Here is a 27,024-nt window from a genome sequence, read left to right as displayed (position 1 = left end):
TGTCTGCCAGGAGTACTGGGGTCACCGGTGGCACCATGACAGTTCGATTTAGTGTGGTGCCTGCAAGGTACACTACATTGAACCCTGGAAGATCAACCCCCAGCACGTCAATCTTCCCACAAGTGTAGACATACCCACAACATGGCCACACTGCTCCTAAGCCAGCCGTCCATTTGACACACCAGCAAGAGATAGGCAGAGAGCAGTTCAGAGATGCAGTGAAGATAAACCCCTCCACTTTCTCCTAACCCAAGCTGGAGGGACTGAGTTAAAAGAAACTGGTAGCTCAGCTAAACAGAGTGAAAGCATAGGGAGGAATGCAGTAACCTCCCACCACATAGCAGGAGCAGAACACCAAAGACACCCCCAAATCAGCCCCAGCAGGAATTCCAGGATGCAGTACCCAGGAAGTTCCCGTTATAGAGAGATGCAGCAGGCTGTGAAGGGTCTCCAGGGTAAAGTACTGGAGCCCCAGTGCTCAAGGCACTTAAAGCCCTGGAGAAGCTCTCTGGAGAGCTTTCCGAGGCCACGAGGATGGATACCTAGGGCCGACAAGTCAATGGGATGAGGTGGAACAGCTTAGAAGTCTCCCTTGGGGGATGCAGAGTAATGCTAGTGATCCAGATTTGGGGTCTTGAGCTAGGAACCCCTGAACGACAGGCTGCTCCCCAAAGCTGGTTCCTTCTGTTCTGTTAAACAGAGTGAGCTACTGAGTGTGGATGAATCACTGACAGATTTCATTGAGATAGATGCCTGTGAACTCACCCCATCATCAGTTAACATAACTAAGGGCAAGCTTTTTTCCTGACAGAACATCACAGAATGGATTTTGGCACCTCTCTCTCTGGGGCCACCATTTTAGAATAAGCCGTTAACACACAGCTCCAGCTAGGCTCCTGCTGCCCCAGCACCTGTGGCCCAGCTTGGTCCTGAAGCAGCCCTGGCAGCACGGCCTCAGCGCAGCTGTAGTTGATGCAGCCCCTGCAGCAGCAGGAAAGTAAGTCGTCGACATTCACTTGGGGGGGTGGGGGGTACCTGGCTCTGGGAAACCAGGAGGACATTCATTTGGTGGGCAGGGCTGGAAGTACCCAGCTCTGGGGAACAGGGAAGACCCCAAAGGGGGGCATCTAAGCTGCCAGGGGGTGCAGCTTGGGCCCTGCTCGGGGACAGCTGAGCTGCCCAGGAGCAGCTCAGCCCCTGTGTAGGGAGGTTAAGCCACCAGAGGGGGGCGGTTTGGGGCTTGAGTTCTGCCACCTTTTGTCCCCCCCCTAGAAAAAGCACTATGGGTAAGTCAATCACAACCCCATTAAACAAGGAGTTTGCAACAGATACCTGCCGGATGCTACAATTTCTAAATCATGGGTGCTAGCACTCTGATTTTGATGAGAACAATCTGTCTTGGGGAAGGGAGGAATGAGGCATGTGAATGACTCCTAGGCAGGAACCAGTATTAAGAGTCAGAGGAGTGGAGAATTCAGAGAGAGAGTGGTGTGAAGCAAGGGAAGACATAGCAACATCCAGCTGTCTTCCAGTGCACCCCCAGGCCCTATACTCCACTACTCCTCCAGGATCCAGTGCACCCTCCCTCTGCACTGCAACACACCTCCCCTGCAGTGAGCATACAACACTAGCAGGCACAGACACGTGGAGAGAACAGCTTCTGGTGCTAGGAGAATGCAGCCCTGAGACAACAAGTCCTGCCCTTCAAGCCCTTCTGTTTCTCAAGTTCCCTGACAGCACCTTCCCAACTACAGCGACAGACAGGGCTTTGCTGCCAATCCCCATCTGACTGGTTTCAGAAGCTAACTTTTTCAAATTAAAAATTAGCTACCTACAGCCAACATCCCCCCTCATTTTTTTGCCAGCCACATGTGGATTTTGCCCATTCATGTGGAATAAATTTTCTATGCATTAAGGCACATGCAGCTGTGCACCACTAGTAGAAACAAAACCTAGCAGTGGGTGCTCTGCTGATCAGCATCTGAATTGCTCCTAAAGCAATCACACAAGCTCACAGGAAACACTGTCTACAGCCAACCCTGTCTCAAGAAGCTGCATGGAGTTGCTATTCCAGCCACTGAGAAGGAAGTAGCATCAAACCTAGATTACCATGCTCAGGGAGAGTTTGCAGCAAGCAACTCCAGAAAGGCAGATTTCAGAATGTTAGTGGTATGACAGTGATCATTATCAGTGAGGTTTTTTTAATTCTATGAACTTAACCATAAGAAGAGCTACAACATACTCCCACAGCTGGACATTATCAATATTTAACTTGCCACCAATGTGTGCCCTTGAAGTTCATTGTAACCCAACTTCCTCTGTATAAAAATATCCTAGGTAACTTGCCCTGGACCCCTGCCCAGGGATGGCCCCAGTGCTTGAGAGGTCAGCCCTTGTGCCACTGTGTATGGCATTGCATTTCTCAAACAGCCAGCTGCAATCCAGCCCCTCAGGTTAAACACATGCCCTAACACTTTGAAAGAGAATGGCAGCTTGATGCTGCCCGAGTTAGGACCATGCAACCTGGGCCCTAGCGGGGAAGAGAATACAGCTTCTGATCATGGACCTTGACTTCTGGGCTGCAACAGGCACGTCTAGGTGATTTCAGCAGTGAACTTCAGTCATCTGCTGATCCAAGAGAGATGCAGGTGGTGAGGACAATGTGCCCTGGAAGAGCAGAAAGACATTAACTCCGTGCTCTGGAGGAGTCTGCGCGCGTTAAGTGAGCAAACCATTCTCATTCATACAAAAGCACAGCCTAGAGCTGCCAACTTTGCCAGGAACATAACTGGTCTGCTGCTCTTCCAGGAGTGCAATGAGAAAGCAGGCTGCTTAACAGGGACACTGTGCATTCTGCTCAACATAGCAGTGCTGTAATCAGCAAAGCAAAGCTGGGGGGTCAACACCCCAGGGCACCACAGTGATCCAAGAGCAGCTGCAAAGCCACCTCACAAGAGGTCACAGGACTCATGCTGCCATCCATCACCAGAGCTACCCTGGAACAGGTCAACAAGGCCAGCATCAAGGTTCATGTTAAATTCTCCACCAGTGAATTTTTAAACTAAGGTTGGATGCTTCTGAAAGATCTGTTCTAGGAATTATCCTGAGGAAGATCTATAGCCCATTTCATGTGGCAGGTCAGACACTGATCCAAAGGGTCCCTTCTGGCTGTGTCATCTATAACAAGTGAGTTTCTGGCTCCGCATGCCATCTACCATAGCCAGAGTTCCCTCTTGCAGCGCAAATGGGATGCTCAGTTCACAAAGGAAACAGCAGGAGGGACCGTCTAATTATAGAAGTTATTCACAATTCTGCAATGTTGCATTAATTCATGTGCGCAGGAGTCAGGAATTTAGTGCTGGTTCCCACAGCAACCCCGCCCCGCCTGCTAAACCGACCTACAATTTTAGCTGTTTCCTGCTTTACCTTTAAATAAATGTGTGTACATGCAATGAGGCCACGTAGGACTCCTCCCACTGCATCGCACAACACTGTTCATCTCACTCTGATCGGTGACAGTGTATGCAGAGCAGAGGCTTGTGGAGATAAACAAATTCTTAACTTTCAAGCCTGTGAAGTTAGCCCAATGCAACATTATACTAGAGAACAAACTCCTACTGAAAAATCCTTAGGGGATCATTGTCAAGTCCAAACAGCCACACTGATGGGTGACCAAACTCAGCTATAAGCACTAAGTGAATTTGAAATTTAGGCTTCATTATGGGACTCCCAGGAACTTAATATCAGCTGCAGATAAGATGTAACCAAGGGTTCTCTGGCCCCCCCATCACCACAACCTGTAAGTATCCCCCCACTATTTTACAAGCAGGCAATGGAGTCAGATTAAAGCGTCATGCAGAGACTGCCAGAGAGGGTTAGAACTTACTGCAGTGCCTCAGAACAGCATGGGTTAAGCAGCTAGCTCCAAAGAGTGCACAGCTGTTTGTGTGTGAATTTCAATGACTTCACATTAATATTAAGTGCTACGGTTCAGTGCACTGTGTTCTAGATACACTTCTTGCTTACTTACACAAGGCCTCAAGTGGAGATAGGTTCAAATGAGTGGGAACTGGGTTGAGTGTGCACAGTAACATTTCCCAAGACCTCATTCTTTGGGATTTTTAAATCAGGTTGACACCTTGCTCTGATTGGGAGCTCACATGAGTCTGACATTTTAAGTCCTTTGAGCCAGAGAACAGGTTTGAAATCTGCCCCGGGGTCTCAAAAAGCTTGTCACTAAACCAGCGCCTCTTGGAATTCTCAAAGTCATTGGGCCAGGAACAATAAGACTCTCCACCCCAAGAGGCATCTGGGGAGTTCAAAGATTTGTTTTCAGACTCTGATAACAAGCCCTTTGCAGCCATAGCTACAGCACTGCTCTTCAGCATAATGCTTCCAAAGAGCTCCATCCCTGCAGCATTTCACACACAGCCTTCTGCAGTGCTCAAGGCAAGTCTAAGTAGGGCTGTGGGTGCTGTACCCCTTCCACTGGAAAGCACCTCCCAGAGCTCAGACTAATGCCAAGAGGCGGCAGTACAGGAACGCATAACAAGAATTGCACTGAGGTGGGATTGTCTCCGTGGGGGGACTCTTGTCATGGTCTTGCTGAGATCTTGTTTATGCTGCTCTCAGCACTGTAGTGTCTGAGCGCCTTCCCAGGGTGCATTAAACCACAGCACTGCACATCTGTCAGGAAAGGTTTGTTCTCTAACCCTCTCCCAAGGGCAGCAGCATGGGCAATGGAGAGTGTTTTGGTTTTGATTTTGATTTTTAAACAAGCACCCCCCTGTTGCTGCACTTCTGTTCGAGGCGATAAAGTCATAAACGGGTCTGGCCTTTGGACCAAAAGACAGTGCTGTCTAACAGCCCTTCTCTCCCAGGAAGTTCCCTTCTCCCTCACACTACCCCAGGGAGGTTGTTTCCCACACAGGCAAGCTTCACTCATATCACAGAACATTCCCATGAGCCGGAGAAGCAAAGCTGTTAACAGCCAACTTCCTTTTAGGACCAAAGCCTGGACCTTGATTTGAAGGTATGTGAGTGGCCAGTGTGGAGAGCAAGGACCGGGGATCCATTTGTGGCAGCACACTTTGCTGGCATTTCTCAAGTGCAGAAGCTGTAGCCCAGCTGAAAGGCAACAGGCAGAAACGAGCCAGGTCTTCAGCAGCCAGGATGGGACAGACTCCCACCCAACCAGAGAGGGTGGACAGCATCACTCGGCATTTGAACTCAGTGTCCGCAAGGAACCCAGAAGAACTCCTAGACTACAGGCTGAATTGGCCAAGTGGGAGTGCGACTCTTCCCTTCCATCAAAGGAAGCGGCACTGTGGCTGTCATTTCTCAGATACTTCCCTTCACCTGTCAATATCACCTCAGTTTTACTTGTGTTCAGCTTCAACTGGCTGTTCTTGAGATAAAATCATTTCCCCAGTTAGGCAATCATCTCATCCCTGCCTCACTGCCAGGTTTGAAAGAAAAGAAATTCTGCTGCTATAGCCCTGGGGACAGGTACTCTGCTGATCAAGGAAGGAGGAAAAACAAGGAGGGTTTAACATTCTCACGCATTTCCCTCTCTGCATTGTGCCTTGAATTACTCAGATTTTGATTGGGGGGGCACTGGGAACAGCAGTGGAATAAAGACTGACCAGGATTCTCTGGATGCACTCACGGCCAGTGTTCTAATTTTTTCCATGTGTGGATGGAATAAATTTTATTACACACCAAGGCATATGCAGATGTGTACCACAATAGACACACATGCTGCCCACTGAGAGTTGCTGCGAGTGCTCTGCTGACAGCTGGACAGCACATGAATCACTCCTGAGTAACCAGCCAGTAGGTGACAGGGACCACCACTCACTGCCAGACTAGCTCCTTGAATGACATGTCTTGAGGGGCTCTAGAGTCCATTGGCTCTGTGCTCACACCTGCTTAGATCGGTGCCAGGATACCAGCACACCCTGGGTGAGTGCCCGGTCCTCTGACACCACGCAAGTAACAGTCTGTAGCACTGACCATCCCAGAGTCTCAAAAACCTCTTTACAAATCAAACCGAGCCCCACGAAGTAGGCAGCTCCCTCTATACAGGAGGAAAATGGTGAGTCAGTTCCCCTTAGGCCCTCAAGGAGTGGGACTGGAGTCCCCGCCGGACTCCCAATCCTGCCTGCTTTACTCTCTAGACCAGGGGTTGCCAACACATGGCCCGCAGGCCAAAATCTGGATCACAAAGCCTTTTCATAGAGGCCATGCAGCTGGCAGTGGCACAATTTTGAAAGCCAGGTAGGTGGCTCCGAGCCACATGCAGCTCTGTAAGGAGCCATTTGTGGCTCCGGATGCTGCTGCTGCTGCCTCCTCACCCAACCATGCCGAGGAGGGATCCAGCCATTAAACCAATTAAATTGAGTCCCATTATTTCAGTGCAGTAGGGCAGAGACCCGCACACTGTACATAGTGGGGAAGGGAGTAGGAGGGAGCTGTACAGCTGCACTGAGGAGACAGCAGCCCAGCAAAGGTGCAGCAGGAGGGCAGCAGCATGTGGAACTCCTGGGGGTAAATTAATCCTGGGTTTGGGGCTGCTAGCGGTTGAGCCTGAAGGGTTAGGGTGGTTTGTGGCTGAGGGGGGTTAAGTGAGGGTGGAGGTTGCAGTTTGGGGCTATTTTGCGTTTAGCCCCCAGAACATGTAAAAAATTGTCATGTGGCCTCCCATGAAAAAAGGTTGGCCACCCTAGCTCTAGGCAGAGCCCCTTCTCAATGAGAAGGAACAGACTGAATCAAGGGAGGCTTACGCTGAATGCAGTGGAAACCTCCGCCTAGAATGAGTATGGCCTGCTGAAACCCTTCACTGGGGAGCAAAGGTTGGGGGTTCTGATCGAGTGCTGCAGAGGCTACCTGCTTTGGGTAAGAGCCCCATCTTCTGCATGGCATCTTACCACCGCACCACACCCCCCTCCCCCATCCCCCACCTCTAGCAGGCAGAAATGGCAACACCTTCTCAGGAGGGAGATGCCAGGAGTAGACAGAGATTGTGGTCTGTGTCACAGGGAACTCTGAGAAGCCATGCGGTTCAGAGATTTATCTCCTCCCCAGGCCAGTCCTATTTACTCTTAAAACCTCACTGTCTGCCAACAGGACACAGGACCAATGGACCCCTACCTGTGTGCCTTCTCCCTCCAGTCGAGGTGGTCGGATGCTGGACAGATGGATGGTTTTGTAGTCTCCAGAGTTCAACTTAACCACAATGGCATCTGCGTTTAGCACCTGCATCACCTGAAAAGGAATGAATATGCAGAGGTGAACAATGGTCATGCACAAGCAAACAATCCAACATCCACCTCATCTGCATCCAAACCCCAGGGACACGGCCAACCGTACCCACCTCACCAGCATTACCAAGCCAGTACAGATCTGCCTCAGGCCAGGCACTTCAGCCTGCAGATGCTCAGCAGCACAGTCCAGTCATTAAGTCTGGTGCAAATAGCACTGGGTATAATACAATCCCCCCTCCAAGGCTTTGAGATGCTCCAGTAAACTCTGGCTGCCATAGGAACACTATAGTGAGTTCAAAGGGAAGGAATGGATGGCCGTGCTGCTTGGTGTTCTTACCCAAGGGCCTTGAGGTTTTGGCTGAACTGTTGGTTCTACAGGACCAGGATTCAGTCAGCCTGCGTGTCTAGGATATGCAGGTGGCTTTTTCACTTAGAGTTGGCTAAGACCCTGCATAAACCACCATCACTTGGGGATCTGTCCCATCTCCTCTCATTGCTGGACACTGACTTCTCCCTGCTGGGCCACCCTGCAGACTTCTCACCTGCAGCAGGGCAATCTGGAGAAAGTGTTTTAAGCCGAACTGCTAGATGAGCATCAGACACTGTCAACATTTGAATCTACTGCAGCAGCCAACAAGACACAGCAAATTGAAGACAGCAACTCAGACACCATAAGACCCTGTTACTCCTCTTTGCATGTACAGTGCCCAGCACAAGAGGCTCTTATGCCTGGAATGAAGCCCGTAGCTACTATGATATCATGATGGGTAGGGAGTTCACATGAAGACACCAATATCAGAGATGAGCTTACTTGCAGAGAGGCAGTGGCATGGATGTAGCAAAACCAAGTGAAGCATGGACTGTCTCATGTGTTTGTACAGCAGTGAACCCATGGGATACATCTGGACTGGTTCTTCCAGGAATGGCCAAAGAAACTCAAACGTAAGGAAGACTAGTGCAAAGTGGGACACTCATGTGGCAGGGCTTATTTTAATTTTTAGCAGTTATATGGCAACCCTGCAGCTCAGCACTCACCTGACCTGCAGCATCAACGCTAAGGCATATCTAGATAGGATTCAGAACTGGCACAAATATTTATCAAGTTCCAGTGTAAAAATCTGCCCATCCACCCTCACAACATGATAAACATGAGCCTTATATTTACCAATTAAAGAACCCCTTGTGCCATGGACATGTGTGAGAGCAAACATTTGCACACCTGGCAGCCCCTTGCCCAGAAGCAGGAGCTTTCCAAAGCCTCACCACTTCCACCACATACACGCAGGGAATGGGGAGAAATACAAAGGGCCAGACTTTCATAACTTGCAGTCCCTTTGCTCCAGCAAGCACATCAATCTCTCAAAACATGCTTAGTCAAAAAGATAACAGCATTATGGGAATCGAAATTAAAACAAACAGACACTAAGGATTGCCTGGGCTCCCTTCAGCAGAGAAGCAGCCCTCCCAGGAGCTTTATTACAAATGGCGTCAACCCCTTCTGGGTCCTGGAGTTTTGGTTTTGCTGACAGAACCCTCCCTGAAGCAGGCTGCATGCTAAAATGAGAGTAAGCTGAGTCTCATGCTTCAGGGCACAGACATAGCTATAGGGGTCAGGAAGGGTTTCCATCCTCTGTACAACATTGCACAACAAACCAGGCACATGTCTTCATCTTCCTCCAAAGCATCAAGAGGCCAGCACTGAAGGCAGGACCCGAGGCTGTGCAGGCCATGGCTCTGACACAGCAGGACAAATCCTGAACTGCACCATATTGTCACCTCACTTTACTCCTACAGAGCCCAAAAGCATGCAAGGAGAGAGCCAGGAGAGCTGGCTGAGAGGGGACACGGTGGCTGGAGTAGAGAGTAAGGAAGGGACATGATGGGGATTGCAGCAATGTGATCATGCAGTTAGCTCACGTATAAAGACCTTGATAATTAAAAGTACATATAATTTAACAGGCATGGCTGACTTGGAAATCAGCATGCTGAAGCTGTCAGGTCAAATTCCTCCAGCCTGAGCATTAAGCTTTTGATGTAAGTTACTATGTAGGAGAACACACACCAGACACATGGGCTCCCCTTAACTCCACAAGCTCCTTTCCAGGACAGCTGCAGAAAGCTAGAGTACTCTAATATATAACAAATATGACATAGAACAGGTTAGGAGCTATCTAAAAAAGCTAAATGTACATAAATCCATGGGCCCAGACCTAATTCATCCTAGGGTTCTGAGGGAGTTGGCATATGTCGTTGACGAGCCCTTGGCCATTATCTTTGAAAAGTCGTGGAGATCAGGAGAGATCCCGGATGATTGGAAAAAAGCAAATGTAGCGCACATCTTTAGAAAAGGGAAGAAGGATGATCCAGGGAACTATAGGCCAGTCAGTCTTACATCAGTCCCTGGAAAAATCATGGAGGGCCTCCTCAAGGAAGTCATTTTGAGGCACTTGGAGGAGGGGAGAGTGATCAGGAATAGGCAGCATGGATTCATGAAGGGCAAGTCATGCCTGACCAATCTGATTAGTTTCTACAATGAGAACTGGCTCTGTGGATCGGGGAAAATCAATGGGTGTGATTTATCTGGACTTTAAAGCTTTTGATATGGTTTCCCACAATATTCTTGTCGGCAAATTAAAGGACTGTGGATTGGATAAATGGACGGTAAGATGGACAGAAAGCTGGCTAGAAGGTCGGGCCCAGAGGGTAGTGATCAACAGCTCGATGTTGGGATGGCGGTGGGTTTCTAGTGGAGTGCCCCAAGGTTTGGTTCTGGGTCCTGTTCTGTTCAACATATTTACCAATAACTGGATGAGGGGTTGGAGTGCATCCTCCGCAAGTTTGCAGATGACACTAAACTAGGGGGAGAGGTAGATATGCTGGACAGTAGGGACAGGGTCCAGAGTGACACAGACAACTTGGAAGACTGGACTCCAAGAAATCTGATGAGGTTCAATAAGGACAAGTGCAGAGTCCTGCACGTGGGCCAGAAGAATCCCAAGCATTCTTACAGGCTGGGGTCCGACTGGCTCTGTAGTAGTTTTGCAGAAAAGGATCTGGGAGTTGTTGTGGATGAGAAGCTGGACATGAGTCAGTGTGCTGTTGTAGCAAAGAAAGCTAATGGCCTATTAGGTTGCATCAAGAGGAGCGTTACAAGTAGATCCAGAGAAGCGATTGTTCCTCTTTATATGGCTTCGGTGAGGCCGCATCTGGAGTACTGTGTCCAGTTCTGGGCCCCCAATTATAGGAAGGATGTGGATACACTGGAGAGGGTCAAGCGGAGGGTGACCAAAATAATTAGGGGGCTGGAGCATATGACTTAGGAAGAAAGGTTGAGGGAATTGGGACTGTTTAGTCTGCAAAGAGAAGACTGAGGGGGGGACTTTATAACAGCCTTCAACTTACTGAAGGGAGGTTGCAAAGAGTCTGGAGAGAGGCTGTTCATAGTGGTCACAGATGGCCGAACACAGAACAATGGTCTCAAGTTGTGGTTGGAAAAGTCCAGGTTGAACTTTAGGAAAAATTTTCGCTAGGAGGGTGGTGAAGCATTGGAATGATCTACCCAGGGAAGGAGGAGTCTCCATCCCTGGAGGTGTTAAAGTCTCGCCTCGACAAAGCCCTGGCTGGGCTGATCTGATGGGTTTGGTCCTGCTTAGAGCAGGGGGCTGGACTTGATGGCTTTTTTAGATCTCTTCCAGCTCTATTGTTCTATGATTCTATAACATGCAGCTTTCTCCCAGCAGCATGAAGGCCTCTGCAGGGAGTCAGACACTAGAGAACAAAGGAGTGTTTAGAAGCGGAACATGAAAAGAAAAAGGATATTGGGCCTCAGAGGGACTGATGGGGTAAGGGAAATGAGCAAGGGGGCAGCTCGAGCAAGGGATGATTCCCCATGCGTGCAGAGCTGGGCTCAGAGGCCAGGACAGGGGGAAGAGTAGAGGAAGGGGGATGCAGAGCAGCAGAGTAGAAGAATTCCATGGAGCGTTCCGAGAGCCTGGCATAGTGATGGAGGGTGGGTAGCAGACTGCTAGGATATCAAGGCAGGGGAGGACACTCCAGCTTCCTGAAGCAAGAGCAGCCTCACCCCAACTCTCGGGATCCACGGAAGCTCAGTGGAGTGATTTCAGAGGCAAATTATAGCAGCTCAATGCCCTATACCCCCAATCACTGGACACAATGTTTGAGGGGGTGGCAGAGAGGCTCCTAATGATGGTTCAGTCCTGATGGCCTCATTCCCTACCCACCTCCAATCCCCTGACCAAGCCTCCTCCCCAAATCACAGCTGGAGCAGCCACTCACTTCTGACCCCTCAGCTTACAGCCTGGTCCAAACACTGAAGCAACCTCCTATTACACCAGCCCCCAGACTTACTGCCTTTGCCTGCCAGGCCTGCTGAGCTGCTGCCTACACCTGGATCTCCCAGGTTTGCTCTGCCATGCACTCATCCCAGAAGGACACACCAGCCTTACCCTCCATTTATTGAGGGCCCTCTCCAGGCACTGAGCTAACCAGAGCAGCCTGTGAACTTACTGCTCTGGTTTTACTCCCACTCCCCTCCCATTCTGGGTGTGCCACCCTGGTTATGTCCACCACCATCAGGGTAGGGGGCATTTCTACTTTGGCCTGCTAGCTCCTCTGAGCAGCCTGTCAGTCTACAGCACAATGCCCTGTATAACAGGCACGCCAAGAACTCCATCAAGCCCCTGAGGTACCACTACACAGAAATTCAGCACCCATCACTGAGCTGGCTCAGGCTCATGAGGCCATGAAATTGCCTGGCACACACTCAGCACTGGGACGCTCCTCCCAAGGGATCCCAGGGCCCAGGCTTAGTTCCAGCCCTAGCCAGATGATGTGGGCTAGTCGTGGCCATGCCTCATCAAGTGTGTGCAGCACACAGCACAGCCAGACCCGTGGCGCATCTGGTGCTAGTTTAACAGACCACCACAACAGCGTGAACAAGCAGATTTTCATGCCAACTGGGCTACAGTCTCTACCAATGGCTCTTGCAGTGGCTAACAGAGTATTAGAGAACTCACATTGTTAACAGTTAAGCAATAACCCCCAAGGCTGGAAGAAAGAACCCTTGGTCAGCCATGCCAGGTGGGGGATCAGTTAGTTAGAGGCCTATGCTTGGTCTCCTACTCCATGGCCAGAACAGACTAAGGAAATGCACAGGTAGCAGCCCACTGGATGGAGTCCTGGGGCAGGCACAAGGAACCTGGGAGTGCAGGCAGCCACAAACATGCCCCAGCTCCAAGACACTGATCACAAGAGACACCATGCATTCTGCATGCCAGCTACCTTTTTTTCCCCTGAACAAAGAGTGGTGGAGCGGAGACTGGTAGGACAAAGCCATTGCAGGGCTGTCAGTGGTGTTCGAGATGCAGGCTGGCCTGTGGGCAGGCGGGGGAACAAGAATACGGGCAGTTGCCCACGGGCCCCATCTGGTGTAAAAGGGGCCCAGAGCTCCAGCTACCACTGCAGTAGTCTCACCCCACCCCTCTGCAGCCAAGGATCTTAGCATGTTGGTGCTGCTGTCAAGATTCGATAGAATCGTGTAGTCTACTTGGGGGGTACACAAAGAACTCTGTCTAGCAGTCCCAAGAGGCAGTGCCCCTGCTCCACAGCTCTAGCCCCTCCCCAAATCATACAAGGCAGTGTTGTTTTGACTGCCTCAGTTCCCTGTCACCAGCCACCATAAGCAGCCTCCAATGCAGAGGTGACAGACAGTGGGTGCATCACACCCCAGGCTGGATAAGGAGCTTTTTGCTTTAAGTAGGCACAGCCATGTGTTTTACTCAACCTACTCCTGAGCAGTACTCAGGAGGTGGGGCTTGGAGGGACTGCCCTCCCAAAACATGCATCTGCACTGGACTCTGCGGGAACAGCACAGAGGGCCCAGTCGCTGCCCTGCAAGTGTACATTTAGGTGCATTTAGCAATGCCATCCACATTATCTGGGCTCCTGAGCATTAGACTCCTTCATATGCTGGCACAATACCAGACACTATTCACCTAGACAGTCTTCCTGCCCATCCTTGGGGATCTGCATACAGGACAAACATACAACACTAGGGGCAGCAAAGTCTGGTCCTATCCAGACAGGAAGCAAAACTTTGCCTTACCTGCAGAATGTGAGGACTCTGTTCCTCTGGGGTAGAACCTGACTTAGACCAGTACTGCTAAATAGCTTTGTCCAAGTGAAACTGGGAAGCCACTTTAGCTCATCCAGTCAATGCTGAGTACGGCCATAGGGCTGCCTAGTTTTTGGAAAGCTGCATATAAGAGGGCTCTGCCATTAAAGCCTGCAGTGAAGCCACTCTTCTTGCACATATTGCCACATGGAAGGCAGAGTTCTGACCCAAAGGAGAAACATTGCCAGAGATCCCAAAGAGACCTGCTAAGACAGCATTAAGGTGCCACAGAAGACTTGCAGATGACTGCTTTCAAGGACATCATTGCTGGGGGGTTTAGATACATGGTAATGGCCATCAGGTAAACTCTCAGAGAGCTAAGGGAAGGACCAGACAACTGAAGGCATAAGTGCCGACATAGCTGTTTTGGTCCAAGGAAATTAAAGAAAAAGTGGGTAAGTAATAGCTTTTACTGGACCAGCTTGTTGGTGAAATGAGCTTTTGAACACTGCCTCGGGTCTGGGAAAGATAGGTCAGAGTAATCAGGGTATCATTCCTGACCCTCAAAGGAAATCTGCACAGCACTCCCAAGACAAGGCTGGGCATGTGAATTCATTACTCTACCAGACAGTAAAGTTCATGAGCTAGAGACACATTGGATTTACGGCTTATTACAATAGTCTGTAACCCAATAAATCCCTCAGTTTGTCCCATGAGAGCAGAAATGTTAATGGGCCACTAACCAGAACAGTCCCCTGTAATAGGCACTAACGACCTTCGCTAAACAAGGTGCTCAGTCTCACATTCTGCTGCGGGGCTCAAAGTACCTTCCACAAACCTGAAAAGAGCATGCTGATCGGTTGCACAGTTCCATTTCAACCACCTGGCTGTTACTCAGCCTCTCCTGGAAGCTCCGCCTGCCAAGCTGACATTTTCAAGCCTGACATTCAATTTTCAGTTTGGTGGGACAGCTCAGCCATTTTGAAAGCAAAAGGGGGTGGAACACAATCAAAGAGCTGCTGTGACAGCAAACAGAGTGAGCTATGGCAAGGAAACAGACCACAGGCACATGAAACCTGGCATGGTGACAAACAGCTGGGTCCAATTTGTCCAGAGTCTAGAGGGTCCCCTCTGCACATGGGCAGTTTTGGTTTTTTAAAACCATTCTCTTCATTCTGCAAAGGAAATGTGTGTATCTTCACATGAACTGTTAGCAAAATCAGTAGGGCCCTTGCATGCTGAATGAGGCAGGGCTCCATAGGTGCACAACCAGTGGAGAGCCCTGTCCCTTTACCAAGTAAGAACTGTCATGCTTTGAGTGAGGCCAGGCAATTTAATGAACCTGTATTTACTGCCTTATTGAACATGTGCTTTAGGAGATTAATGGCTGTATTAGTTTTATTTGCACCTACAATAGATCAATGCTAGAACAGATTAAGATTGGCTTTAACAGATGTGCAATAAGGCAAAGCAATCTCCCATGCAGAGTAGCTGGTATTCACGATACAACTCCCTACAGGTGCTTCATGTCAACTGTTCAGCACATGACTGCTACCATGGCACAAGTAGTTGATACAGGGCACCCATAAAGACTACTGGAAAAAGGCAGAGCTCCATGCACCGAGTGACCTGCTGGCCTCCAGCCTATTGTCTTCCACCACTTCCCTTTGAAACCCTAGGAAATTCCACATAACTCCATTAACAGACACCTTACAACCAGGAACTACAAAAAGACAGCACGCACTGCCGCTCCCATGCACTATGCTGAACACACCACAGCAAATGAGGAGCCAAAGGATAAAGTGGATGTAAGCATGATGGCCCTGATTTATCTGAAGTTACTAGTGACTGAGTGTCCAACTTGAGGTACGTTCAGGGGGCACAGTGTGGACGTTCAGCACTTCAGGAAAAAAATCGAGCCCTTTAAGGCAACCCAGGGCACTGCAAAAATCTCAGCACTGTAACAGCAAGTAGGAAACCACGTCTGGCAGATTTAGCCCCTCAGCAAGCTGAGGAGCAAGTCTGGAAGCTGGCTGTCCCCTGAATGACTCAAAGCAGCTGCACTGCACATCCCAGCGTAAAAAGCAGCCTGCTCCTGTGATAACCTTCACACAGGATATGCACAAGGGGCAGTGGTGAGCTTTACCTGAGCCACCTCAACTCATCTCAGCCCAGGCACTAGAGTCTAACCTTGGTAACAAATATAGTCCACACCAGAACTAAGAGCTGAGAACACAACCAGCTCTGTGCCGGACAGATTCCATCACATTCAGGTCGTGAGTTGAATGTACATGCAGTGGCCCTCAGGGAAAGAAATAGCCTCTTTAATCCCATAGAGATTACTTCCGTTACTTTCCTTCCCACCCACCACCACACACACTGTTTAATAAATTAAAACCTGTTATTCAGCACCAGAAACCTTGATGCTTCTCCAACAAACCAAAAAACAGTGCTTTCACTCCAGGCCCACCATCTGAACACGCTGGCAGCAGGATCTGAAATATCCAAACCCAATTTGCCATGGTCTGAGGAACTGCCCGTAACAATGCTACAGGTCAGCTAAGCTAAGTTCTCTCCCTCCAAACTCTGCGGCATTACTGTCAATGGAACAAGTGGCTCAACTGGCTGCCAAGAACCGAGATAGCATCAGCAATAAAGCAATCAACTTTTGCAGCATTGGTCATGTCAGGTTTCATTAGTGTGCTACACAGCCACTGTGATACACATTTAGTGTGCCAGAGTTCCATGCCAGCCAGAGGAACTGGCACAGTCTGGCAGGTACAGTACAAGGAAGCCACCTGGGTTCTATCCCCAGCTCTCACTGGCTCAGTTCCCCCATCCTAGACACAAAGTACTTACCTACCTCTCCAGGGCATTGGGAGGATTGATGAGTGTTTATAGAGCACCTTCCGTAGGAGGCTCACAAGGCACAGCGCACATGACCAACAGCCATTTAAGCCCCTGCACTTTAAAGCACTCAGACATTTGTCCTGATTTTCCTTGTCACTTACAATTCTCAGCGAGAAAAGAGGGACTAAAAATTGACACTGCAAAATTGGTGCCGCTCAGGGGCTTCCCAGGGTTTGCTTTCGAAACGCTGACTGGCACATTTGTGCTGCAGTGGCACGTTAGCAGAAGATGAAAGTCCGGTATTACTAGTCAAGGACATGGAAAGAGGGTCTATCAGTTCAGCGGCCCACACTTGAGACTAAGCCAGGACCAGCTAGCCATACGCTGCCCAGGGAGTTTGCCCTGCACACAGCACCTTTAACAAGAACAGGGTCCCAGGAAGACTCACTCTTTGTTACAGCCATGCCAGATGACCCTGGATGGGAGCAAGGCTCCATGACAGGGCCCTCAGAGGCACAGCAAGAGAGCTCCTGGCCCAAGGAGCTCAGTTTCCATAGAGAATGTGGGGGGAAGGGGGGAGCGCAAATAGGAAGTGATTTGGCTGTCACCAGCAGAGCAGGAAGTGCAGTACCCTAGCAAGCAGCTACAATTTGACACAGACAAGATGTGGGGGAGGAAATATGTCCATGCTACAGAGGGGCAGAGGCCCAGGGAGCATTACCTGCCGTGGTCATCTTGCAGGTCAGCAGCAGAGCTAGAAAAAGCCTGGCCTCCTGAGTTCCAGCCTAGTGATTTAAGACCACTCCTAGCCCTGACTACAGGTGCCTCTTGCTATGCCAGTGAAGCACAGCCTTCAGGTGTCATGCTTCTGGATGAGGGACAAACTAAGCACCTCCCTGCCCTCTGGACAGTTCTCACAGCAGCAGAGCTGGGCTGCTTCCATGCACAAGCTAAACCTTCTGTAAAAACATCAGGTGAGTTCTTGGATTCAGCAGAGCCAGGGAGGGGCAGTCAGCCACACACACAGGGGACCATATGGTAGGAAACAGCAGCTATCAGCAGAAAAGACAGGAAAGGCAGCAGAGCCAGCACACTGCAATGAGAAGTGAAGTTTCAGATGAGAGTTCTGCTTCCCTCAACCTGAAGAGGGGGCGAGCTCTGCCACCTCACTCCCCAAGACTGACCACTAAGCAAGGACTGGGGCCAGCCCCTGCCAAGGGGAGCTCTCCAGGGCAAACCAGCACCAGCATGCAAGAGCCCCTCAAAGCCGAGGAGTGCAGGGGAGACCCTTGCCATGCTCACTCAGCTGTAGTTCTGCCTGCAGCACACCAGCTCCGACAGAACAACTCAGCAGAATCACATGGTTTGATGCTTGTTACCCATACTCCCAAGACCAGTCACCCACCTCCCTCCACCTCCAGAGATTCATTGCTGCAGAAACCAGGAAATTCTAAGCAGGTTTCCCCCACCACTCCCCAGGAGGGTGAGGAGAAGAGGGTTCTTTCCAGACCCCTCACCAAGTCACCTCAGTCCTGCCTTCTAGTGAAGCTGAGTCAGCACAAGCCACTACGAGGACACCTACAAGGAAATGAACCAGACAGCATCCTAAAAGTGACATGCTGACACAGGCCATGGACTCTGCCCACCAACGTAAGGCTGGGGTTCAAAACAGCACAGACTACTTTCTAGTTCTGGGAGAGGACACCCTCAAAAGCTGCCTACCCTAGCATCTGACTCAGCTGCCACAGCATCCCTGAAAGGGAGAGGAAAGCAGATCAGCCAAGAGGCCAGCTGTGAAAAACGTCCGTCCCTCCCCCCCACCACCATGAGGGCTCACCTACATTGTGATTTAATACCTGCAGCACTCACAGCTGCCCAGTCACCAGGCTCAGACTGCAAGGCTGTAAAGTTACAGTGCAGACATTTGGGTTCTAGTTGGAGCCGATTCTGGGGCCCCACAATGAGAAGGCTTCTCCAGTATAATCTCCTTTGTCTACACTATTAGCCCTGCAGCTACATCCAACAGTGGGCTCCAAGACTCAGTGCCTTGTGGGGTTTTTTTTTTTGGTTTTTTTTTAAATCAGCAGAGACTTACTTGATGAGTTTGCACAATTTGGCTGCTCCAAGGTCTCCATACACTATTGCATGCATATAACTAGGCACAGGCTAGAACAGCACATGGCCGCTCAGGACAGATGGGAGTGCAACAAGCAGAGAGAGAAGCCTGGACTAAGCAGTCAGTGTACAGTTAAGTCCTGGCCTAGCATATGGCTATGGACATTTTCAAAATCCTTAGTGATGCTCGGGCCAAATACACCTGAAGCCTTCTCTTTCCTGGAATTGTAACAGAAGAAACTGTTAGTCTGTATTCCAACAAAACAAACTAGCAGTCAAGTAGCACTTGAAAGATTAACAAAATAATTTAATAGGTGATGGCTTTCATGGGACAGACCCACTTCAGATCCAAAGAAGTAGGTCTGCCCCACCAAAGCCATCACCTAATAAATTACTCTGTTAATCTTTAAAGTGCAACGTGACTACTGATTTGTTTCTTTCCTGGGACTGTAGGAAGGCACCTGTCCCTATGGCAAACTCAGGTGGCATGCCCTGAACAACTTTCACACTGAACCCAAGGCTGACATCTCCGTGCACAGACCTGTTCCCAGCTCAGTGCAGTGTGCGTCCAGCCCTAGCTACTGCTACCCCCAACCAGGAAGCTGTTCTAGGTTCACTTCATTCGTTTCCCGCTTCCAGAGCTCCCAGACAAGGCAATGACAGGCATCTTCCAAATACCAGGAGCAGACACCACCACCTGGGAAGAGGGTGCCTGCACCAGAATGACATTTATCCAGAAGGCTAAAGAGCCCAGTCACCTACCAGCCAAGCAACCCAGCAGTTAAAGCATTCGCACCACACTGACATCGCTCCCGAAGTCAGCATTGCCCAGGGCAAAGAGCAACCCTTGCTCCTAAACTTTGCCTCTTGGGTCATCTTCTGGCACTGGGACCTACAGCTGTGTGCCAGTGGACCAGGTAGTTCAAAGACCAAGGGCGGTTAAAATTGAAGGCAAGGTGTCCTGTTTACCAGCCTGTCAGGAGTTAAAGCCCTAGTGAATATCGTCACACTCACCTCAGAGGGAACTGTCACACTAGACTATCACACTGGCACACTTAGGACAGCCTGCTGCCAACACACCCAAGAACAGGAGCCACACTATGGGCATGTGTGTCACTTCATTCCAACACACCATTATTTGAAGACACCTGCTGCCGCCCTTGTGCCATGGCCTGGCATGCTTCATAAGCTCTGTTGGAAGGGGACCCTACAAACTAGCATTCCTCCAGGCTCCCACGCAGGGCAGTTGAAAGCCAAAAAGGCAAGAGGATGGGAGCACACAGCACAGTATTGGGGCAGACAGCAAGCACAGCTCAACCAAATGAGGCAGGCTCTCCTCAAAGGGTTATGTGCAATAAGCTGAGGAAAAGGTCAGGCCAGGTCCCTGCAAGTGGGTGGGCCTCATCCCAGACGGCAGCACAAGCTAATGCCCCCTTTGATCAGCAGCTAAAGCAAGAGCACCAAGAACTAGCTGCTTCTAGTTATCAATGTCTCTGCCAAGCTGAGAAGACACATCTAGCAAGGTCGCAGAAGTCAGTCCTAGCTCTGGTACTAACTATTTTCATTAATGACTTGAATAATGGAGTGGAGAATATGCTTACAAAATATGCAGATGACATCAAGATTGGAGGGGTTGCAAGCACTATGGAGAAAAAGATTACAATTGAAAAGAACATTCACCAATTAGAGAATGGGTCTGAAATCAATAAGCTAGAATTCAAAGACCGTACAAAGTACTACACATAGGAAGGGAAACAAAATCAAACGCACAATTATAAATTGGGCAAGAGCTGGCTAGGGTGGCAGAACAGCTGAAAGGAAGCTGGGGGGTCAGTGGATCACAAACTGAATGAGTCAGTCTCATACAGGTGAGAGGCTAACATTCTGGGATGTTTCAGGAGCAATGCAGCATACAGGTGATAGCTGTTGCACTCTGCTCAGCACTCAGGTGGAGTCCTGAGTCCAACTCTGGGCAGCACTTTGGGAAATCTGAATTAACTGGAGAGAGTCCAGAGGAGAGCAGCAAAACTAGTCCAAGGTTTAGAAAACCTGATCCAGAAGGAAAAGTCAAAGTTGGGCATATTTAGTGTTGAAAAAAGACCGAGGGAGATCTGATACCAGGGTCTGTAGGCATTAAGAGCTGTTACGAAGTTGAGATCAACTGCTGTCCTGCCTCCAGTGGATATGGAGAAGTAGCAATGGGCAGCCAGGGATTTAGATTCAGTATCAGTAAAAGTGTTAATACTGGAAAGGTAGCGAAGCTCCAGAACAGGCTTGCAAGGGAGGCTGTGGAACCCTATCGCTGGGCGTTTAAGATGAGGGGTGGGCTAGGGTTCCTTGTGAAGGGGGATGGATTAAAGGATCACTCAAGGTCCCTTCTAACCTCATGTTTGTGGTTTTTAGCATCTCATTGCCATGCCTAGGTGCTGGATACGAGGATTTAGAGTCCTACCCTGGAAGGACTTTGTGCTCAACTCATGCATCTGAAGAAGTGGGTCTTTGCCCATGAAAGCTTATGCTCCAAAATATCTGTTAGGTGAGGGTGACAAGAAGTCCTGTGGCACCTTACAGACTGATTTATTCAGGGTCCCCAGGACACAGCAGGGAAAGGCTAAGGGTTGTCGCTGGTCTTTCAGTGTTGCAGGCCTAAAGACCATCTGCACAGTTCAGAGGGGAAGGTGTGATGCCAGTCCTGCACTGCGGTGGGGGAGACTGTTTACTCAGGGTCCCCGGGAGACAGCGGAGGAAACCCAAGGGTCGTCCACAGCCTCTTGGGGCAGCAGGTCTCAAAGTGGTTGCAATTCCACAGCTGCTACCTGAGTGACTCCATGCTCAAGAGGATGGTAGAGGAGACAGACACGAGAACATCTCTTGCACTAATTAGGGAAGACCTGAGCAGACAAGTCCTGCATTGTGCCTTAGAGGTAGCAAAACATGAGAACCATCATCAGTTTTAAGAAGCCAGCAAATACAAGCATTAGCCCACCTCCCAGAACCCTCCTCCAGCCTTTTGCAGTAAGCTGCTGCCCTAGGATTCTCTGGGCAGCAGAGTTGCCCAACATGCAGGAGTCTAACAGATCCACAGGGTAACTGTAATCCCCACGTATGGTGCATGTGCAGCTGAATAGGAAGGGCCAGGACCAGTTTATTTTTCTGTAGGTGCCCAGGTGCAGGATGGCTGGCTGAGACCAGCAGCATACTCTCCACTCACTGACAGCCCGCTCGCTCCTGCATACAGCAGATACCTCCCCTGCCCAGTGCACTGTTCTACAGATGCACAGGAGAATACCAAGCAGGAGAGCATCTGGCAACTGACTGACATTTGAGGCTGATAATGAGGCTGTAATTTCATTCCCAAGACAGTTGACAGGGGCTGGGAACCTAAAGGCTGGCTGCAAGGGGGAGAGGAATGGAAGTTCCCCCCCCAGAAGGAGTGCCACTGCTGGGAGCATTCCCAAAGAGGTGGGGAGGAATAGAGCAGTGGGTTACATTTACTTTCCAAGAAATTGGACTGCCCATTTCTCAGGCATTTCCATTTAAATTAAACCTCCCCAGCAGTGCATGCTTACACAGTAGAGTCTTCCTTCCAGCACTTAACAGTACACCAACATCGCCATCTAGCGGCTTCCCACCATCCAAGCAGCTGGCAAATATAGTTACGGTACGAAACATTTACAGACCACACTCAGTAGGCTACAGCCCTGCAGCACACACAGGAACTCCCAAGCAATGCTTTAAGAACTCCCCAGGCAGAGCAGTAACAGCATCAAGGAAGACGCACATGGGCGATGTTTTAAACTCTGATGCTGACCTGCACTGTGACCTTGGGCAAGTTTCCTCCCTTCCCACTATGTCTGCCAGCTCTTTGATCTCTTTTGATCTCTCAGCTGGACCCGTTAGTGACTGCAATGCACATTGTACGAACAAGGAATAGAGGCAATGCTCTACCAGATCAGACCCCGGGGCTCAGCTCAGAGCAAGCTGATTCAGAAGGCGCAAGAAATCCTGCAGCAGAGGCAGGCTAGGGATAATCAGCCCCAATGCAGAAGCTTCTGCCTGACCCAGTCACTGAGTGGTTTGTGCCCTGATGCAGGAGAACTCAAGACCCTCCGTCTAGGGCTGACTGTCATAACTCCAGGAGTTCATTATCCACACATCAAGGCCACCCTGGAAAGAGTGGCTGCAGGAAAGCGCACACTACAAAGCGACTGATGAAAATGAACTCAGCCAGAATAAGCCTTCCCACAAGCCAAGGCAGCCCTCTACTGGTCACAGCACTGAAAGGCCCATGCATTACTCACCAATGGCCACAAGGGAGAGCAAAGCCCTCTATTTCAAGTCTGGCAAATTTAACTTTTCTGCTGTCACATGCACTCTCACACCAGCTCACATCCTCATGTGCCTTGAGCTTTTCCTCTGTCCTCAGTACCTTCCCACTCCAGGGCAGTGGACACAGCTGGAGGGCAGGTAACTAGGGGAGAGCTCCCACATGCCAAGGGTTGAACAAGCACAGCTCATTGGCTGCAGACCCAGCTCTTTGCATCTGAGGAGCAGAATGCCTACACTAGGCACCATGCATTGCTGCAGCTCAGAACCAGGTTGAAAGGGAGCCTAACTCCCTGTTATCTTCTGAGGCTGAAGCTCAATCAGTTGCGCTAGCAGCCATGGCTACAAGTTAAAAGAGCACCCCACCCGCCACCACAGAAGATGGATGCTGTGGGTCTCAAGCCCCAGCTCCTGCTTCCAGCCATGACCCGAGTGCCACACTACAAAGGAAAAAGCAATCCCTGTGTCAGCTGGCTAGATGTGCAATCCTGCACACTGCAGAGAGGGGCTATTCCATCAGGATGTTTTCCATAGCTACAAAAGGGTCTATGCACTTTGAAACCAGCAGCAATACACTGTGGCTACCTGTCCTCCCATGCTCTGCTCAAGTCCTGGGAGTCTGAACACACTTCTTCCCCACCTGCATGTCACTCACCTTGGCAACAAACTGCTTGTCCTTCTGGTCCAAATTGGCTGTGGGGGCCACATAGTCTCTCCAGATTCTCAGTTTGTGTTCCTTGGCGTACCTAGCAACAGAAATATGCTCACGACCATGCAAAGCTAGGTTAGGGGAGTGTGGCATTCCCTCCAAGAGCTGGCCATGGACCTCCTGCCTGCCGTCATGAGGCATGGCCAAGCCTCTTGCAGATGGTCACCCCAACCCACACAAGGCCAACAAGGCATCAGTGCCCAACTTGCAGGCCCAGCTGGCAACTGCTCTGAGTGCTAGTCAGTCCTGATTCCTAGCATGACGTTTCCCAGCCAGCCACGCCTTTGGAACCAAACAGTGAGAAAGTGGATCAGGATAACAAGGAAAGTAAAGCAGCACAGGGAGTCCTTAGTGCTCCTGTGAATCAGACCACTCAGAGGCCTAAACATGGCTTTAGAAGCACCAGGCCCTCATTGTGAAAGCCACTGCCCAAATCATTAGTATCCTTGACCACCCACAGCTGCCAGCCCACCAAGATGAGTGATCTCTTTGCCAGCAATGTCCAACTGGGCAGAGCAGGCCACATCTGGCCTGACCGGAATCCACATACGGAGGGACCAGCCACTCGCAGGCAGCTTTGGAAGAGACAGACTATGAGAACAATAGGTGCTAAAGGGCTATGGCCTAAGGAGTCAACCAAGTTACAGCGAGGGGGAGGACCACAGCTTATCAGCCACCCAAAGGAGGCAGCAGGCAGTCTCATCTGATCTGCCTGAACACTAACAGTGAGGAGGAGATGCACAGGCTGTCCTGGCTCCCTCTTCAAAGACCAGCTCTGGGAGTCCCCACCCCACATCCAGGAGTAACAGAGACACCCATTAGCAAGCTGGGAGATAACCCTCCTCTCAGCCAGCTGCAGGTAGCAGTCTCCCAAGCTCCGCTGAGTTTAGCTAACCCCACTCCCTTGCACATAGCCTAACCACTGGGAACAGAGCAGGAAGCAAATTGTCTGTCCCACAGCCGAGCAGCTTGGCCCAACTCCCTGATGCTGCCTGCTTCAGCAACAGCAGATGATCCTGACAGCCAACTTTCTTTAGCTCATGAACACACACACACACACACACCCCCCACCCCACCCCACCCTTCAAGTGAACTCTGGGCAAGCCCTTAGTTAGGGCAAGGGGAGCTCTGTGCCCCGGAACAGTGTCCGGCCAGCAGCAGGCAGCACCAGTTACCTTTCAGCCGCTCGCAGCTTCTCAGCCCCACGGGTGTACACAGCGATGGACCAGTCCACACAGCGAGCAAAACCTTCCTTCAGCAGCAGCTCCGTGATGTTGCCATTCTGGAAGCAGCAGGAGAGGGGACAAGATCAATGTCCGCACTCTTGGAGCTAGGAGGTTCAGCCAGTCACTCACTCCCCAGGACTGGGACAGACACCCATCTCCAGGCTCACCAGAATATGGGAGAAATCAGAGGACTGTTGCCAATGGGAGCAGCATCATGCTAGGCGCAGTCCTGGCCGAGACCTGGCAGCCCTGGCTCTATGGCAACCGCTCTCAAATGATCAGGACCCCAACATGGGTCACAAGGGCATTGAAGCTCAGATACAGACCCCCAGGCTGGGGCTGAACCCCTCATGCTTTGCCCCGCCCCCCATCCACCTGGAGCAGAAGATCTCAGGTTTGCACTTAGACTCTAGTCCCTCCTCTTGGGGCTGTGTAGTAATTAGTCATCAGAAGGCCATGCTATGCTCACTGGAGAGCTACAGCTAGCCCTGGGAAGGCAGGGACCCATTCTGCACCCCAAGCTAGCAGGAGCCACACCAGTGACTGTGCGCCCCACCACCATCCCCAAACATGGAGTGGGGATCTAGCCAAGAGGAAAGCACTTGAAACAGGCCCGCACCTGTCAAGGGTGTTAGGCAGTCTGCAGCCCTGGAGTCCTCCTGAGCCCCGTGAGCATGGATGCCTCAACAGCTAAACATCCCACACATGGAGCACCACATGACAGCCCAGAAGACTCCAGCCCAGCCTGCCATCATATCCCCCAGCACTCACACCCAGCAATGAAGCCTCCTGCCTGTAGCACTGCACCAGTGCAGAAAACAGCAGTCTCTGCAGTTTCATAAGCAACAGGCTGCCCCTGCTGGAGCCCCACTGAGCATGGAATGTGCTACATCCCCTCTGGCTCAGCAGCCACCCCATGCAACTCTGAACCCCAAGCTCCAGAGAGGAATGACTACAAACCCCATGGTACTACTGCAACTGTTGGCTGCACATGTGAGCAACCTCTTATGCTGCCTTCCCCGATAGTGGTGACTAGTCACACTTGGATCAGAGACCCCTTGGCACTCCCTGCCCCACTTGCCGGATGGAGGATGGTGCCCAGGATGTTTTGATTGTGGCAGCTCTCCAGGACAATCTGCACATCTCTCTGCAGCAGGCGTGACTCGGTGAAGAATTTGGCTTCTGCTGCAAATGGCTCCGGAGTCTCTGTGCCATCCGTCTCTCGCTTGAATGTGGGGCACTGCAGTGAGAAGACATGGGCAGGTTAGGGGTGGCACACTGGTAAGACTTCTACGTGGAGCAGACAGCTCGGCAGTAGTAATTCAAGAGCAGGGACGGATCATGCCAGACCTACTCCCACTGCACAGAACAGAGCACGTGTCCATGGTATTTAGCATCACAGAAGGCATCCTGGCACGTGGACCAAGAAACAGAACCATTAGTGCCCCAAGCACTGGAATCCTGAACTCCACACCACAGTAACAGCCTCATTCACTTGTATAGGGTGACCAGATATTGCAGTGAGAAATTGGGATAGGGTCATAGGGCAAGATGCAGTTAATATTGGAACTGTCCTGAGAAACTGCAATATTTGGGCATCCTGGCAGCAAGCGCTTTTTATACCTGGTGAAAGGTTAATTGCACTTTTATGCCTGCTGTTCTGAGGGCCCTAGATCTTGCAGAGATACAGGCCAACGCTCACCCTAGCACTTTTGGGTGCCTCAGGGCCAGAGTCTAAGCACTTGAACATCAGGGCCCAGCCTGTCTGGAAGCACATCTGCCCTTCAAGGGCAGACACATGGATGGTAGGTGCAGGGAATGGGCATGCTGCAGCCCCATTTCTTGCTTTACTTTATCTTTTTAGTGTTTATATAACCAAAAACTTGAGGCCCTGGGGGAGGCACTTGGGAATGGAGTGGGGGAGAAGCAGCGATGGCTGGAGCATGGCAGGGGACAGAGAGAAAAGGGCAAGTTCCATGGGCAGATGGAAGTGTGGTGGGGCAGCTAAGGGACAGAAGGCTGGAGAGTCCAACAGCTCATAGTAATGAGCAAGTCAGAGGGAAAAACAGGCAGAATGCAAACAAGAAAATCATCATCCAGTCAGTCAAGCTCTCCCTTAGAACCCGCAAGGAAAACGCAAGAGGAAGACCTCAGACAACATGAAGAAGATCTACTGACATTGAAGGACAACAACTGAGGTCCTCCTGGGGTCAGCTACAGGTTTTGTCCTGAGACAAAGTGAAGCGGAGAAGACTTGTAGGTGACCTATGCTCCACCCGGAACACCAGTGTTAAGTCAAGTCAGTCAGTCAAGCAAGAAGACTGCTGCCTCCTGGGGATGGGAAGGACAGGCCATTGACCCCACAGCACGTAAAGGGAGCAGGACAGAAATACCATTGTC

General features: G+C 50.6%; 1 protein-coding gene across 1 annotated transcript in view; it reads right to left on the bottom strand.

The window, feature by feature from the left end:
* Positions 1–27,024, bottom strand: part of SND1 (staphylococcal nuclease and tudor domain containing 1) — a 466,768-nt gene that overhangs the window by 372,959 nt on the left and 66,785 nt on the right. Inside the window, exons 7-10 of the mRNA XM_074976653.1 lie at positions 25,706–25,864; positions 24,574–24,680; positions 23,345–23,435; positions 7,153–7,266 (exon numbers count right to left, since the gene is read on the bottom strand). Of these exons, the coding sequence (XP_074832754.1) occupies positions 7,153–7,266; positions 23,345–23,435; positions 24,574–24,680; positions 25,706–25,864 (471 nt within the window). The remainder of the gene's footprint in view (positions 1–7,152; positions 7,267–23,344; positions 23,436–24,573; positions 24,681–25,705; positions 25,865–27,024) is intronic.

Source organism: Carettochelys insculpta, chromosome 1 (genome assembly GCF_033958435.1).
Source record: "Carettochelys insculpta isolate YL-2023 chromosome 1, ASM3395843v1, whole genome shotgun sequence".
NCBI classification, from domain to species: domain Eukaryota; kingdom Metazoa; phylum Chordata; order Testudines; family Carettochelyidae; genus Carettochelys; species Carettochelys insculpta.
This window is presented reverse-complemented; position numbering and strand designations above follow the sequence as displayed.